The following is a 17,629-nucleotide window of genomic DNA, read 5'->3' as shown; positions in this document are numbered from 1 at the left end:
TCTGTTGTTATGAGACTAGATTGTTTGATGTTGTATGTCTAAACTAAAAGCATGGTTCAATGTTGCATCGTAGTATCTACTCTTATTTTTTTGCATTTCCAATTCTAATTTTATTTCAAAATTCTACTATATTATTTTATTATTGGCATTTATTCCTATATATTTTTCAAAATTTATTTAAACCTGTGATGAACAAGTTCTCACATTCAAAATGTTTTTTTTTTATTATACAGATAGTAGGGAATTAAAAAATAACTTACACAGTAAAATACCACAGTTGGTACCACATGTCATGTAAAATATATGTTACATATTTATATTATAAATATGTGGCCACTCTTTAGCATTTCTTTGAATAATCGATGAATAAACTGAATTATTAATTTAGTCTTTTCATAATAGTACTTACATCAAACAATATATATTTTATGCAAAAAAGTATTTGATTACCTGACACAAAAAAGTGAAATCATACAATAAGTTTTGATAAAAATATTGATTGAGAATTCAGCACTACCATAAAGGCTTGTTAAATTATTTTCATTTTATTTTACTGAATTTTTATGATTATGGTGTTGAATACATTTTTGCATTAATTCCCTTATTGTTATAAACCGTATAATTTATCCATCAAATCATATCTTGTTTATATCGTGTGAAAAAAATTATAATATTAACTGAACAATCTAGTGTTTTGTTAATTCATTTTTTATATTTTACAAAAAGAAGTACGTTTTCATAATATGGCAAAATCTCCTTCTAAAAATGTTGTTCTGAAAACTTCAGATTATTTTTGTATTTACAAAAACATTAAGTGGGTACATTCAAATCCAAACCCTTTAGCATATTTTTTAATGTTACTCGAATGTATGTAACATATAAATAACATTTGAGTTATTTGAAATTTAAATGAATTAAATAATTTCTGCCTAAAAAAATATATATAAAATAATACCTATGGTTAAATCAACAAAGAAAGACATATAGTTTCAATGTTCTTGCATTATTTCACCGCATTCGTGATTATTTATCTCGAGGTTATATATCGAGGTTAATTTTAAATACCAGTCATACATATGTTTAAGTTTCAGTGCTGCAAAACAGTGTTTATTTGTTATAATTAAGATGCACAAATACTATCCTTAGTCGAGAGACTTTTCGGATTAATATAAATAATATTGATTCGCTGCATCAGTTGAACTTATTATTTTAAAATCATTTTTCTATAAAAGAACTGATCTCTGATTTTTATTACTGTAATTCATGTGTTATTTTACATAAACAGATTATGTGCGTAGGGGGTGTTATGGCAAATTGACAAGTGTATTTTTTTAAAAACATTCAACATAAACATTTTGGATAAATAATGATTTTATGAAAAAAACAACAGAAACCTGGATCATTTTGTTTCTTATAATTACTGAATTTAGTCTCATTGTTCTCCTGTGTCGAATTCTTAGTTCACATTAGCTGTTATTCTTTACCCATTATCGGGTTAACTAAATTTTTAAATAAGAAAACAGTTTTATGCTTCAGATTGCAGTCTTAAAAAACTGATAAATAAAATATTTAATAAGTAGCGGAAGATCAACTAACATATGGTCTTTGCGCCTTGGAAACCGTCTAAATAAATTTACTCCAAAAAATGGCCAAAATTTTATTTTAACCACAATTAACGCAACGTATTAATTTTCATAAACATTCGAGGGACATCCACAAAATAAGGTTACAAAGGCTCCTGAGGCCGCGGTAATTTTTTCGTTCCAAAGTTGGCGCACCTGACGTGTAGGGGGAATCCTAACGGTCAGTTTATTTGGTCGCTCGTGCTTGTCGGCCATTTTGTTTAGTCGCAGTAATTTTTTCATATGGAGAGCACGTCGCGCGCTCCCGCCACCTCCCGACCATGCGAGATCCGCGCGGTCATCTGTTTTTTGACTGCAGAACAATACCACCGCGAATCTTCATCGGAAGCTCGTGGAAGTTTATGGTAGTTATGTGATGAGTCGACAAAATGTCACAACGTGGGTTAGGTTGTTTAGAGAAGGCGGTACCGATACTTACGACGAGGCAAGGAGTGAGAGACCATCAGTGATTTCTGAGGAACATGTGCAAAAAATTTAAGAACAAGTGCAAAAGGACCGCCGTGTGACGCTTGACGACCTTCGCGAAAACTTTCCTGGAATTTCAAAAGTTACCTTGGTGAAATTGTGTCTGAAAAACTTGGTTAGAAGAAATCGTGTGCGAGGTGAGTGGCCAGGATGCTCACACTTGAGCACCGTCGAAATCACGTGATAACCGCGCGTGAATTTTTGGATCATTTTGCAAAGGAAAGAGAAGCTTTTCTGTACTCGTGTATCGTGACGGGGGATGAGACGTGAGTGTGTCACTTTAACCCAGAATCCAAAAGACTATTACTTCAGTGGCATCATTCTTCCTCCCCATCCACCAAGAAGTTCGAAACGACCCATTCTGTCGGAAAATTTATGGCATCAGTTTTCTGAGACCGTAACACAAGTGTTAAAAATGACCGATCTAGCCTTACTTTAGTTCCAGTAACTTCATTTTTTAAAAAAAAAGTTTGTTTGTTCAAGCTTAGTACCTATTTTTAGTAATAACTTGCCTAAAAGTGTTAAATATAATTATACGTTGGGAATATTAAAAGATCTCTTTTGAAAAACATGGAAAACTGCATGGGAAAACATGAAAAATTCCTTAGATTCTTTAAATAAAAAGAAAACTTTTTTTTAATCTATATGTATAAAAATAGGTTTTTAAGACAAAGAACATACAAAATGTTCAACATTTTCATAAAAACAAATGTATGTGCTTACTATAGATACTATCTATTAAATATTATAGATAGATACTATCTATTAGATCTATTAGATAGGTATGTATAATATGGTTGTTGTATTTTTTATTGGAGTAATAAGTATTCATAATATTTTCCTAGTTCAGAAAATGTATATTTATGCGTACTATGCCCTGAATTTCCATGATATGCTCACCTGCATATTATATTTAACGGACACTGCAAAACTTTTGCAATATACTTTTAATACTCATAACTTTTGCCTTAAAAATGCGTTTAACAGTGAGGTTAATAATTCCCTGTAGTTCTGCATTAGTTCCGGTCACAATAATACTGTTTGTGGTGGTTAACACCTTTCTTTTTGCACTTGATAGTATGATGAAATACAAATCAGAACCTAATTCTTTGGTTTTAAATTGTGTCTAAGTATATGTGTGGACTGTACCTCGCATGAAGAAAATAAGCCAGCACTTCGTCATTCGAATAGGAGATTGGTCTATGAAAATGTGAAATTCTAGCTATTTTAACAACTGTTACTCATCTTGACGATGTGGATTTTTGTTCTCAAAGGATTACTGGCTGCATCTCTTTTTCCTGGAACTTGCAAAATTGCTTCAGCAGCCAGAGTTATTTATTTGAAGCTCTAGAAATCAACAATGTTTTTCACCTTTCTTTTCTTAATCGCTTCACTGCAATCATGAAAATTCTTAAAAGGTCGACCCATTATTTTTGTCAATGAGGTTTGATATTTGCCTAACAGCAGCATAAAACTCGTCTGGAAAAGGCAACTCTTTATCAAGCTAATGTTTATTAAGTTTTAAAAATATTTTTTCACTAGTGTTGTGGTTTTTAGAAGGCCGGCCAAAAACTGTAAGATTTTGAAGACCTTTGAATACACTGTCGAAGATGCAAACTAATGTTTTTTAAACTAAATTTGTCAACTATCTTATTCAATAGGCTTTGATTGCGGACACTTTTATCGCTCTTCTGCTGTACTTCATAAAACTCCCTTCTCAAAATCGACACGACCCCGTGAAAAAAAATACTGTCCATAAATAGCTAAATTGGCGGTGGATCTTTATGACACTGGCATACAAAAACTGGTGTCCCGACTACAGAAATATCTCGATCTCGACGGCGATTACGTTTAAAAATAATTTGTATTTGTGAACTTTAATTATAGACAAGCATTTTTCGATCCTACATAAATGTTGTAACCTTATTCTGTGGATGACCCTCGTACTACAATTTTCATAAAATAAAAAATCAACGTTCCCAGACATTTCTGTTAAAGTCTGCGATGTTTATTGTGTCTCCTGAACACAGCGTCGTAGAGGGTCATGAGCGCCCCTGGCAAGATTTGACTTTTGCACCCTTAAGACTTATTTTCTAGGAAGAGAATGAGAAAAGAAGGCCCGGGTCTGCAAAGTGTGCCCCCCGAGAGTTGCGCCCCCGGTAGCCGCCCGCCTGGCAAGCCCCCAGCTATGACACTGCCTGAACATTTTTGTAAAAAGCAGGTAGCCGATTTCCAAGGCGCTATGACGATATATATGTTTCTTTACAATGGAAAAAATCAATTATCTAGTCAATATAAGTCATCTGAAATACAGGTTTATGATGACTTGGAAATTTGAAATTCTGACACCGAATAGTTTGGTAATACTAGAGAGAAAATCACTTTTTTTAACATACGTTTTACTCTAGTATGTCATCATGCCTCACCTTCCCTCACTTATTTTGGTTATTTGCACTAAATACATATATATGTTGTATTACACGTAAATATTAGATTTCTGAAGCCTGTGACTGAAATATTATATGTTTTCACAGTATTCTTAAGTGCACTGGAATTTTATTTCATGTTACTCAATATTTTGTGAATTGTTGTTATTTAATTGTTAGGGAAGAAAAAAAAACTCAATGGATGAAAAGCCCGTAAAAATTTTAATGGTTTTTGACACTGTTTTCTCTGTAACTGATAAAAGTTCAAATATAAGAGTGTTTCTTCGAATCCCATCCTTTTAAGGATTGATTGTTGCTCGCATTGTGGTGCACAATTCTTCATTCTTTTTGTATTCGGCACAATGTAATGTTAATTATGTTACCCTGTAGTTTTGTCTTTATACTGTTCCTAGTCAGGTTAATGACACCAACTCATTTATGGAGTGGTTACTTTTGCCCTTGAAGTAATACAGATTACAAGGCTTACTGTTAAATATGTTTTTCATCGAAAATACTCGTCAAGCTCTATTTTAAATTAGTATTCATTATTATAATTAAAATTACTAATCTTAAACACAACCCAATCAAGAATGCTGAAGTAAGTTTTTCACGTTTGGTCGCCTACTAAGGGGAAAAAATAATGTTATAAATATGTATGGATTTTTAAGAGAATCTCTATACGGAAATTTAGTTTTATGCAACTATGAATTGTTTATCCTGTTAGGTGCTTGTGGATTTCAATAAGATACCTGCATCGGAATCTCTTTTTACACGGCGTTTACGTCCCACGCAGTACCGTGTTGAAAAAGTATACTAAATAAAGAAAAATGGTGGAAAATTTTCCTTGTATAAAAATCACTGTCGGCCTCGTGGTGTAATGGTCAGCGCATTTGCCTACCATGCAAGAGGTCTCGGTTCGATTCCCGACATGGTTGATTTGACATATTTATTTAAAAGGGTGTTTTCACACTAGAATATTTCACGGTCCCTGGACTGGTACCTGAAGCGTAAGACTGATCATCTTACCTGTAACAAAAACGATCAAGATACGCCGCGATTGGTGTACCAATGCAGCGTCCTATGCACCATTAGGTGCTGAAAGGGAATGATGATGATGATGAAAAATCATTTCGGGGCTTGAAAATATGGAATTGTATACTATTTATTAATTGTACCTTGATTTTATCGAAAAATACAACATGTCAAGAATATATTTAAAAATTAAGTGTACAGAATACAAAGGATGGGTGTAAATTTTTGTGTTTTAAACTTTGACATATTAATACATAGACATGCTCTATGGATTAAAATATTTTTTATGTAGTGACATGAAAACGTACACGTAGTTACTGAGTTTGTTTACACCAGATATCGAAGATCATGTATATGCTACCAAAAATTGGAGGATACTCATTTTTGGTTCATCAAAAATGTTGTATTTTAATGTTTACAATCAACATTGATTTTTGGAGGATCACAATCAGATTCTTCCCTTAAATTCCTTAGAATTTTGACCCATTAATTTCTTTTCACTGGATTTTGGGGAATGCAAAAATAATATTACATCACGTTTGTTGTATTTTAAAAACGTATTTCTATCAGTGCATCCCTGTAACTAAAAAGATCTTCGCAATTGCGCCGCAAGGCGTATTTTAACGTTTACAAAAAATTATATTTATATTTATATATTAATTATTTTAAGCTTTGTTAATCACTCATGAACAAATATTTACCTATGAAAAGTTACACAATCCTCTTTACAATGTTTATCTGAAAGGTTTTTACACATTCGTGCCCAATGTGTATTTAATATTTAGTCGTTCTTCGACCGCCAGTCAGGCGTGACGTTTAGAATCGAAACCGAAAGTAATACTTTAAAAGAAAAACGAAAAGGGCAGGGTCTGAAGGTAAATAAGATGTTGTTATAAATGATATATTACAACCAGAATTATCTTCTTTTTAAAAAAAAAAAATACAATTCTGTAAAAAAAGATTTCAACTAAAGTATTTCAATAAAAAAAAAAAATGGTGTATAACTGAAGGCATAATTTCACATAGAAATAAAAGAAAATGTCACAAAAATGTATGTGATTTAAAATGCTTGTATTTCTTTTCAAAATCAAAAAATTATAATTTAGCTGCGACCACTTTCATGTTCAACTTATTATCTTCAAATTATTACAACAAATTTTTGTTCAATACTGAGTCTTTATTGAGATCCCAGATACCTAAGTTTAGTCTAAATTTGAAATGGCGTATATTATATAAGTATACTTTTCAACAGAAATACCTTTAAAAAAATTGTTCTTCTCTAATTTATGTTTTTTTTTTTTGAACGCGATTTGAAAAAACATTTGTTTTAAAATGGCAAAATCGTTTGATTTCCTGATTTTGCGTTCGTTTTACCAGACTACAGCCTTAAGTTCTTTAAAAAAAACTTAAGAACGTTCTATCCCGAAACTTCATTTTTTGACATTCATCCGATATATCTACACCCATCAAATTATAACAAAACCGAATAGTTTAATTATGACAACCGAATAGTTTAATTAAAAACCGAATAGTTTAATTAAACAAAAACGAATAGTTTAATTATGTTACTATTATGCATTGTTAAATTAATGTTCTAAATTTTTTAATTTCATTTTTATACTGTATTATCTTAAAAACGTGTATTTATAAAAAAAAACGTAAAAAGAGTTTCCCCATGTATTACGATTTTTTTACTTTCAGTGCTGCAGAACGGCGTTTACTTATTGTATTAGTAACATATAAAAAAAATTGCTACCCACAAAGTCTAGAGACTTTTCAATGGGACACAATCTTTTCAAACAGATTTATTTTACTCACATACATATAAAATACATTTATTAATCACCTTTTAACATGTTTACCACAAAGTACTAATGAGGTACTTTTTTATTTTGTTTGAAGATCTTATATTCATCAAAAGCAAAGCCTTCGTATTTCCTTTAAAATGTTTTTCAAGGGTTTTTTTTCCAAATTGATTTTAGTCATATTATGTGTACTTTATGTTCCATATCAGATTTTTAATTACATTGAAAGTGAGTGGATAAATTATGAAAAGTGAAAAATATTTTTTGACCATAATAAAAAATCTTCTTTGTATATTAAATATAATTTTTCGATTCCATTTATTTATTAATATTGAATATTGGCAAACATGTTTGTAATATGAAGTTATTTATATTACCACTCTGAGCTAACTCAGTATTTCCATTAAAACTTATTTTAAATCATACAAAAAAGTGTAATTAACAATTGTTTTATTAATTTAACTTGGTTTGTACAATGATATAAATTCACCTGTTTAATACCGCAATGAAATTCTGAACACATGTTTGAATATTGCGAAAAAAAAATATTATGGCAGAATTGGTTTGAAACAAAGTCAGGCAAGGTTTTTAAAATTGAGTTATATGAGTATTCCGTGTGGCTAACTTATGTCAAAACGGCTAGTTATAATGAATTATTCTGGATAAAAATGTTACTGTTAGAACTGTAGGATTTAGGCTTGTTTGATGCAGAGAGCTCCTACCCCAGTTGGAGGCGACAGAAAAAAATAACATGCTTCAATGTGTATTTATTACATGTTGAATAATATACAGAATCGGTAATGGAGCATGAGAGTTACAGACTTACTGACTGATTAACTGACTTTTTACTGGCTGACAAACCCATTTAATACTGACTGTTCATTGTAAGGGTCACGGCTTCTATTTCCCTGACTGTCAGGAATTTGACATCCGCGCTAGGTAATGGGTATTTTGGATGTTTTTATATTTTATTGTTTACATACAGGAAATGTATGTTATTCACTTTCTGCACTGTCCTTAAGACGATAGTAGGTCAAACGACAGTGGGCACTGGTTTCCGGGTGAGTCCCATAGATCCACTAGAATGGCATTGTATGGTGTAGTGATAACGGCAGCTGAAACATTATTAAACTACATATATTAAAAGTCAGTTTCCAAAAAAATGTCCTTCGAATATCGCCAATAAACAAACTTGAATAATACAATACATTATTGAATTGTCGGTTTGTTTTTTGCCGTAAGAATCTACTAAAAGATAAAAGTACATATATTTCAAATATTAACATTTTAGGTTGATAAAAAAATGCGTCCTTCTCAAATCTTTAATTAGTAAGGTGTAAGTGTAAACTGTAAACCCCACATTTTTTACTCTAATAAGCTTCATCTGCAAGCAGAACTGTTTCAACTGATGCTCAGTCCTCCTGTTTTTAAGTAAATATGGTTGCGTTTACTGCATTTTAGCCCCGAAAGATATGTTCTTTAGTATGTGGTATGCCACAGTGGAATGAACAGTGTGTGGAATTAATGGCGAATTTTCTGTAAAAAAATAGTTGATAAAAAATCTCGCCCGTGAAAGTTTGATTTTTCTCATGTTATGTTTGTGGGGGTCATAGTCTATTGATTGATGACAGAAGTGCAATGATTTCACCTGAAATATAGAGCAACGACTGCAAGAAGAAACGTTTCCTATTGGATAAAATAACAGTATTGCACATGAAACGTCTGTCTACATGAGATCAATGTCCTGCACCACATTAAATTCATTACACACTTCATTCCCGCCATCGAGGATGAAGAACAAAGGAACGCGGCCCATAAAGAGACCACAGGGCGTGGTAACGCCCAGTCAGCCCAACCAAGTCAGTTCAACCCAGTCGTGCAGCAAATCCGTTCCAGCATCTAGTCCGAGTGCAGTAAATGAATAAATAAAAAAAACACTTATTTGCCATGTATTAAATACGCATTGAACTCCAACCTCGTGTCTTCCGTCTATCTCCGACTGGGGTAGGAGCTTCAACGCCCACAACCATTTGAATCCTCGAAATATATGTTTTGTAATGTACATAAACGCATCGAATAAATTAAAATTACAAGTATACGCGGAATCAATCTTTTGTCTAGACTCTGTACAAACCAATTCTGATGGAACGCAGTAGGGAGTAGAAAGGAATATAGAGGAGTCGGTGGGAGATGCTAACTCGGAGTGTGTTGTGTGTTGCGTGGCGGGCTCGGCAGGTGCTGGATCTGCAGAGGGCGCTGCACGCGGAGCCGGGTAGCGCGGAGGCCGTGCTGCAGCTGCGGGCCGTGAGTCTGCTGCCCCCCTGCCCCGCCGCCCCCTGCGCCCCCGCCGCCCCCGTCGCCCCCGACACCTTTGACGCCACCATGGCCAATTACGCTTCCATTGCACACTCATCGTCCACACTTTACTATCAGACCGCCAATGTACCTACCGCCGCCGGTTTATCAACCCTAACGCTATTGTTTCCTTCCGTTTTGAATGTGGGATGGTTTTCTTTTTGTATTTGTCTGAATAATTACTGCGGTTTGTCTCTCACCTCGAGTTATTTTTATTATAATTTACTCACCAGTATATCGCTCCATTTTGAATATGGAATGGTTTTATTTCGTTATTTTAAACTACAAATGCGGTTCGCCTTTTTTCCGATTCATCTTAACTATCTAATTTTCCCGAATCTTTCGAATTAGCTACGAATTAGTAAACAAATCTTGTACACATGTACGCAATATAACACTGATGAGTTCGCACGGACATTCAAATTACAGACGGCCATATACATACACAACACAATACAGTATTCCTCCTTTCCCGAGTTCCCTTCATTCTAAAGGTGTATCCAAATCTTCCTGTTTAATTCACCGAGTGATATTGTAACTCGCGCACTCTCAAACTTGTCCATTCAAATATCTACGTCGCTATTCTAATTACAATATTTCTTGGTTTTTTAAACTATCTTTACGCTTCTGCTTTTTATAAATACTTGTGTGAGAAAGTTCTCAATGTTGTGATTTCATGTTTATATTTTGTCAATAAAATTAGCCCCAGTACCTTATCGTAGCGCCCTAATTTGGTATTTCCTTTTTTTACATCTTGCACCCAAAAATATATACATTTTTAATAGTTATTAATTCGGTAGATAATAATTAAATTTACTGTGTAGTCGAATTTAACATTTTTTTTAGATTTCTTTATGTTTATAACATTTTTATATTTTGTTAAAAACAGTAAAATTATAGTAAGATAAATGTTTTTACTTTATGTGAAATAAATTGTTTATTGACTCGACAACATTGAGTACCTCCATGTTTAATGATCTCACGTGAAGTTGTTAGGATCAAATAAAGCTATCCGTTTCACCTATTTAAAAAAAAAAAAAATTATGTTGAGTCAATTTTCCTCTATTTTTTATCAAATACTTCATACCTAATTGTGCTTCAACTGCTCTTGCCTATCTTGCAATTAATTAAATCTTAATTGTATCAAGAATTGACCAATAAGACGTATATTTGTGTTTTTCTCTAAATAGAGATTGCTGTTTGATTTTAATACCTTGATGTGAGATTACAATAGCACTAATTACAATTTATTAACATGTTTTTAAAAAGTGCACAAGTTTTGTTTGTAAGGTTATGGCCATACTAATGAATTATTTTATCAGCATGAATTGTGGCGGGATGCCTTGTTTTGCTGGGCATGGAGAAGCTTGCAGTAACTTATCTACAAATACTAATGTCCTAACATGGTGCTTTAAGACTGGGCAAAATGCATGTTCTTGTTGCGTACTAAAAATGTTATCAAGTACTGATTTGTAAGCGGAATGTCTACTGAACTATCTTCCCAGTCAAAAAAAATATTATGTACTGTTTATCATAACTAAGTAAGTTTTTCCACAGTTTTTTTTAATACATATTAGTACCTAAACCATTTTTTAGAAAAGTTTGTCTCTTTCATCTAATATCTACCTTTTTTAAGATAATTTCAGAAAATCTGTCATTCAGACGTGATAAAAATTTCTCACCGCAATTGTTTATCATTTTAGCGATTACAATGGAACATTGATTAAAATTTATCAATCAGGATTTTTTAAAAATATTGCCACACTTCAACCTGATGCGTGACAACACCTAATAAATAATGCGACGTGTAAATTGTATTTGAATATTATTAGGGTAAATTATTATATTTATTTAATAAAGACGGAAAATACTCCAAAACCGCAAGTAAAGTTAAATAAATTTGCTTTATAAAGTTGTCATTGTATGCACTATGCGCTATATATGTATATAATATACAATAAACGCCACGTGAACGCGATAAATTAATCATGTTCCGTCGTGATCGGTCAAGTTCTTTAAGGACTTTTTAACCATGTCGATAAACATCTGTGATTGAGCAACAGAAATTCAGAATAAATATTACAGATTAAATTTTTGTTATTGAATTTTAAAGATATATCAATAAAAAATAATACGAGTAATATACATATTTTTTATTAACCCTTAGACTGCTAAACAACAATATATTGTTGTTGTTAATCCGGTCAATAAAAGTCTAACCAGATTGTTGCTGACGTTATAATCCCCTAAAAGGAAAATAGATTTAGGAACTTGCTGTTGCCTTTTCCCGTCAGTGGTATAAAATATTTCCAAAAAATAAAAATAAATTATTAAATAATCGATTTGATTTCTCTAGTTACTGTTTTTGAAAGAAGTGGAATTATTAATTTAAATCCACCCCGTAAAGTAGTGTATACCGTGCATGCTACCACAACAACAGCCATTGCAAAAAAACATATTTACAAGCAAACTAAAATAATTATAAGGCCAATTATAGTTTTTTACAATTTTGAATACAATGTCGAAAAAGCACTGGTTAGGGCTTCTCCGTATCACTCCACTTGCAAAAAAATATTAAATTCAACACGTGAAAACAAAGATATAATTGCCAACTACGGTATTAAAAAAAAAAACTTATTGCTAATGCATTTATATGGAGCAACTCCAGATAAGTTTTATAAAACAAAGAAAATAAAATATCCAAATAGTTCAACGTTATTCAAAAGTAAGTACCTACGTCAGTAACAAAAATAAACTTCGAAAAAAGAAAAATAGAACGCTAATAGTAAAGAAACTTTCGTTATCGTTTGTAAAGTTGAATTTGCAATTAAGGATTTTTGTTAATGTTCAATGTTTAAATTGAAAATCAACAAAAAATGAAGATAATAAAGTGGATTAAAAAATTACGTTCAAAATGATGCACCTCGCTGTGCGAGAATCATTTTTGAAAAAAAGTTTGTTTTCATTTACAAGTGGGAAAGGGTTTACAACCATTGCATGACGATGTGATGGGTGATCAAAATTTCGGCAGGTATTGTCTATTTTCCTTACTTCATTTTACTTGAACTAGTTATAAATGAAACGATTTTGTTTTGTTAGAATTAGTTATAAATTTTAAAAACAGCAGTGTGTTTGGAAAACAACGTATTCTTTGCAATTTCAAAAATGAATATAAATTATAGCATATCTGATTAGATTCTTGAAAAACTGCTTAGCAGCCAAAGGGTTAAACAATCTAACTGGTAAAGTCAACGCGGGAAAGTAAATTTTAATTGTCAAATTGATTTCTGTCAAATCAACTGCACCCTTTTTATAGACCAAAATCTTTTAGATTATTTTTCAAATATTATTCCATATCCGCCCCCTTGTTCGAGCACATGGTATCCACAAAGAATCTCCACGCATTTCTATCGGCTGCCAGCTCCTGTGCGTCCTCCCAAATCAGGTTCTCGTCCCGAAGTTCTGGCATAAACTGCCGACGAACAGTCAGCAGTGGACGTCCAGGACATCGAGAACCTAATGCCTTGTAAAGTAGGCAAGCGTGGTTAAGGCTCTCAGGAGGCATCCGCAGCATATGGCCAAGCCAACCGTATCGCCTCCGCTTGATGACAGTTGTTTTCAAATAATGTGATGATAAAACTTCTCAAATCTTTAGGTCAATTTTATTTGTGAAATGATTTAAAATCTTTTTTCCTTTCTTGAAAATATAATAAGTTAATAAAATAGTTCAGACAAATCTTTTTACTTCAATGTCAGATTTATAAAATTATGAAATACTTTACTACTTCTACTAGTAACCTATCAATATCAGTTTTGTTCTTCAAAAGTATTTGATTTTATTTATTTATTTATTAACGGACATTGTCCATGTATACATTTTATAAAGTTTAAATATTACAATAAAAGAATAGTTTAAAACATTTAAAAAAAAGAAAGAAGCATTGACAAACATAAGGGACATCGAGACAAGATCTGGACTATTTATTTAGTGCTCGTTTAAATCGTTGTAAACTTAAACCAAAAAAGTCCAGATCTTGTGGCGGGTCATTGGAGAATTTAGGCCATAGTTTGTTCTATGCTGATCGATTAACAGTACTTCATTGTTTCTCAATCTACGAGTCGGAATATTGAATTTTACTTGTCCCAGTAATGATGGAACATCGATTATACCATGTAGTATGTCGAACATATATATGGAGTCATTTTCAATATTCTTTAAAAATAAACCCTTTAAATTGACACTTATCGAGTCCAATTTAAATTATAACAAAAATATATGAGGTTTTCAAACCTACCTTTTTTTTACCTAGTCTAAAATATGATTTCATGAGTAGGTACTAAATGAAATTCCTTTTATTCCAATTAAATGTCTAATTAAAATAGTTTTACATAGCTACTTATGTGTTACTTTGTTTCGTGTAAATATGTTTGTTAGATTATAAATTTATATCACAAATGCAATCAGTAGACATTCCCTTACCAAATCTGAATTTAATTTTTGTTTGTGTCAACAACCCTCTTTTGGTTTTCAGAATAAAGTAACGGAAAAGTTTAAGAGGCCACTGAAGAAGCGGCACTCTTCTGTATACCATCAACCCTCCAACAGAGTCAACAAGTACCTGGCACAGGCCATAGAAGCCCGTAGTGTGGATCGAGAGAAATCCACCCACGTGAACTTGGCCACCCTATGTTTTAAGGATACCAACAAAGAAGCACAGGTATTATAGAATTTTACATGAATTTTTTCGTTTTTTAAGAAAATTTATTTTTAAAATGTTTATATAATCTCTTGTAATAAGTCATGCTGAATTGCAAGCATGCAATTGCTTTTATGGTGTGCTGGCTGTACGTCTCTATCATGTCACTCTTTTCTCATCATTCCTGCAGCATTGTGAGATCGAAAGTATCCAGTCTTCGCGCATATGGAAGTCATTTCAGGTTTGGCAATAGCTTTCCGGCTCGTTTTTGGATTCTACCCGACAAGTTAATAACCTAATAGGAATTTCACATCCAAAAATCGTTTTGGAAAATCGGTCTGAAATAGGTATAAATAAATCATGATTATTCCTTTTGTGTCCATTGAAAGCATCCACCACATACCCAAATTCATTTTAAAGACTAAATGTCTTTCTTCGCAAGCGATTTTTTTTTCATTACGAATGGATTATATTTCTTCCTCTACTAACCAAATTCAGTAAGGAAAAGCGCGAACAAATATTTGCATTTACAACTTCAATGTCCCTTTCACTGTCGCTCTAAAACCCCCCTCTCATCGTCTACAAGGTATGGACATGGGGAAGTATAAATAAAATGAATAAATAAATAAATCCATTACCCAGTTATGTCGAAAGTGATAGGAAACATTCGTATCTACTCTCTGGAGCACCAGAACGCCCCCAGGTGACACTCAAAGCCGATCACCGGCGGCGCACCCAAAAGCAGCAGACTTACCCAAAGACTACTGGTTGCAAAGCAATTTTTGCCACCACTCATACCTACTCAAACTAAACTCTCTCCTTTTGTGTCCAGTACCACGCGGACGTGGACGGCGGCTGGGTGGGCTCGCTGGCGTGCGGGCTCGTGGTGCTGGTGGCCGTGGGACTGCTGCAGGCCGCCGTGCTGCCGCGCACCACCATCCTGCTGCTGCTGTTCCTCACAGCCTTCGCCTGGCTGGCCGGCGTGCTGGCGCTGCTGCTGGCCGTGCGCCTGCGCTGGCTGCTGTGGGATCTCGCGCGCTCCTTCCCGCTGCGCCACGCTGTCACGGCCTTCACCATTGTGCTCATCTACACCGTGGCGCAGGTCAACGTGGTAAATATTGAGAATGCAATTAGTTCGTAAAATGAGGAAGTGTTCATTTGTCTGGCTGGCTGGCATGCTGGCGCTGCTGCTAGCCATGCACGATTTGTGGTAAGACAAGTGTATAGCTTTTTAAAACCCTTTTAGGTATCACTTAGCTTGCTTCATTAGCTTTTCAAAACCCGCCTAGGAATGCAGGCGCCATATTCAAGGGTATGAAAGGTGACTGGAGATCGGATATTTACTAAGTGAATGAGTACCAAAGGTCACTTATATAACGCCCGCATAACACCTATTCTTCTCAACCTATGCGAATCATGGCACCTCACTAGGGCCCAAAACAGCAAAATACTGAGTTGTGAAAATGGATGTTTCGGAAGAATCTAGGGTGTGAATCAGAAGAACAGAGATGCCTGAAGGCTCTTTGTGGATATCATATGCTCCAATTAGTGAATGGATATGTAATAATGATGATGATGAGGTATCACAGCCCCAATCAACGATTATTATCAAGCACAAACTGTAGAGAAATCTTGGCCATCAGTGTTATATTTGTTTCCAGTTTACTTGTCGAAGAGTGGAGTCATGCTCGGAACAGAATGCCACCCTGACCAGCCAACAGTACTCGTGGGCAGACCACCGCGCTTGTCCCGTGCCTCTTTACATCTCGCTCTCCTGTTGCCTGTCCCTGCTCGGAGTAGCGGTGTTCTTGCGTCTGCCCATCCTAATTAAGGGAGCTCTTCTGGCTGTCATGACAGCTGGCTATTTGCTGCTCATGCAGGGAACACACAACCACCTCTTCGAGTGCTATGATCGAATCGTGGGGTAAGTAGATTCAGGCTGATTTTTATTTAAACAACTGGGTGAAGATGGTTTGTTTAAGGCTTTAATTTCGGAGTGACCATAGAGAGAGCATCGTAGAATGAGCCTTGCCAGTTGTGTAAGTAGACAGATGATTTTTTTTACATCTCTCTGAGTAATCATACTGATTTCAATTGGTACTGGGTGCAGAGGGGTGGGAATTGAGTAATTAATCCAAAGCAAAATCATTTATAAAATGTACAAAGTCAGAGCCTTGTAAAATTTTATGATTGTTGATGCTGGGACCTCTTTCCCTAGTTAGAGACAGAAAGAAACAATGTTTATTTATTTAACACTAATACATACACATTTTATATTCATATAGGGGCGGGCATATTGCCTTTCTTTTATTAGGCATTGAAATTAAATTAAATAGGTAATTTCTTCCTATCTACCCAAACCGTTCAGTTTGAAGTATATGGACATCTAGGTATATTATCATACTTATATTTTTATTATAAAACAGAACATTCTATGTATGTATATAAACAAACAAAAAAATTAAAGGAATAAAAATAAACTAAAAATCTACACTATACTATGGGGGATGGGATAGAAAGAAGGAGGAAAACGTAAAAACTCAAGTATTTAGATAGTGACATTTCAGTCCTGATTTAAATGTAAATAAAGATGTCTCTGACATTAGTGAGTAGGTTATTCCAGAATCGAGCAACTACTACTGTGAAAAACGTAGCAAAAAAATTAAAGCGGTGAATGGGTATTAAAATGATTCTCTCGTTGCTAGAATGAAAAGATAAACCATGTTATGATAGAGGTAAGAAGAGCTCTCTCAGATAAACGGGAAAAGTGGGATTATTTAAAATATTGTGAAGAAGTGATAGAATGTGAATGTTTCTTCTATGCCTGATACTGCCAGTGTAGTCCCATGCTTCTATGTTTGTTTATTACATGTTGAATAATATAATGCAGATTCAGTAATGGAGCACAAGAGTGATGGCTGTTTTTAGTAGTTCTCTTTTTTTCAAGTGAGAAATTAATATCATATTTTACTTTCCCGACTATCAGATATTTGAAATCCGTGCTATGTAATCAGCAATTTGAATGCTTTGATTATTTATTGTTTATATACAGAAAATATATGCTTCGCCTTCTGCTCTGTCCTTAAGACGATGGGCATCGGTTTCTAGGTAGGTGGGCATCGGTTTCTATGTGAGTTCCCACAGCCTAAATCACACGTAACAGTATGGCATATTTTTTGCGTCATATTAATATGGCACTCGCCATT

The 17,629-nt window shown here is 33.8% G+C and overlaps 1 protein-coding gene across 6 annotated transcripts in view; it reads left to right on the top strand.

The window, feature by feature from the left end:
• The window catches only part of LOC148282291 (adenylate cyclase type 1-like), a 338,437-nt gene that overhangs the window by 310,381 nt on the left and 10,427 nt on the right, over positions 1-17,629 (top strand). For 2 of the 6 annotated variants that reach the window (XM_088225291.1, XM_088225290.1), the window contains exons 12-15: positions 9,607-9,813; positions 14,259-14,444; positions 15,256-15,534; positions 16,085-16,347. In XM_088225291.1, coding sequence (XP_088081417.1) covers positions 9,607-9,813; positions 14,259-14,444; positions 15,256-15,534; positions 16,085-16,347 — 935 coding nt within the window. Of the gene's footprint in view, positions 1-9,606; positions 9,814-14,142; positions 14,445-15,255; positions 15,535-16,084; positions 16,348-17,629 lie in introns of those variants that run through there. The other 4 variants (XM_088225293.1, XM_088225295.1, XM_088225292.1 and 1 more) reach the window with 3 other exon arrangements.

Source organism: Micrasema longulum, unplaced genomic scaffold (assembly GCF_059751315.1).
Source record: "Micrasema longulum isolate JH-2025_06_02 unplaced genomic scaffold, ASM5975131v1 h1tg000341l, whole genome shotgun sequence".
NCBI classification, from domain to species: Eukaryota; Metazoa; Arthropoda; class Insecta; order Trichoptera; family Brachycentridae; genus Micrasema; species Micrasema longulum.
This window is presented reverse-complemented; position numbering and strand designations above follow the sequence as displayed.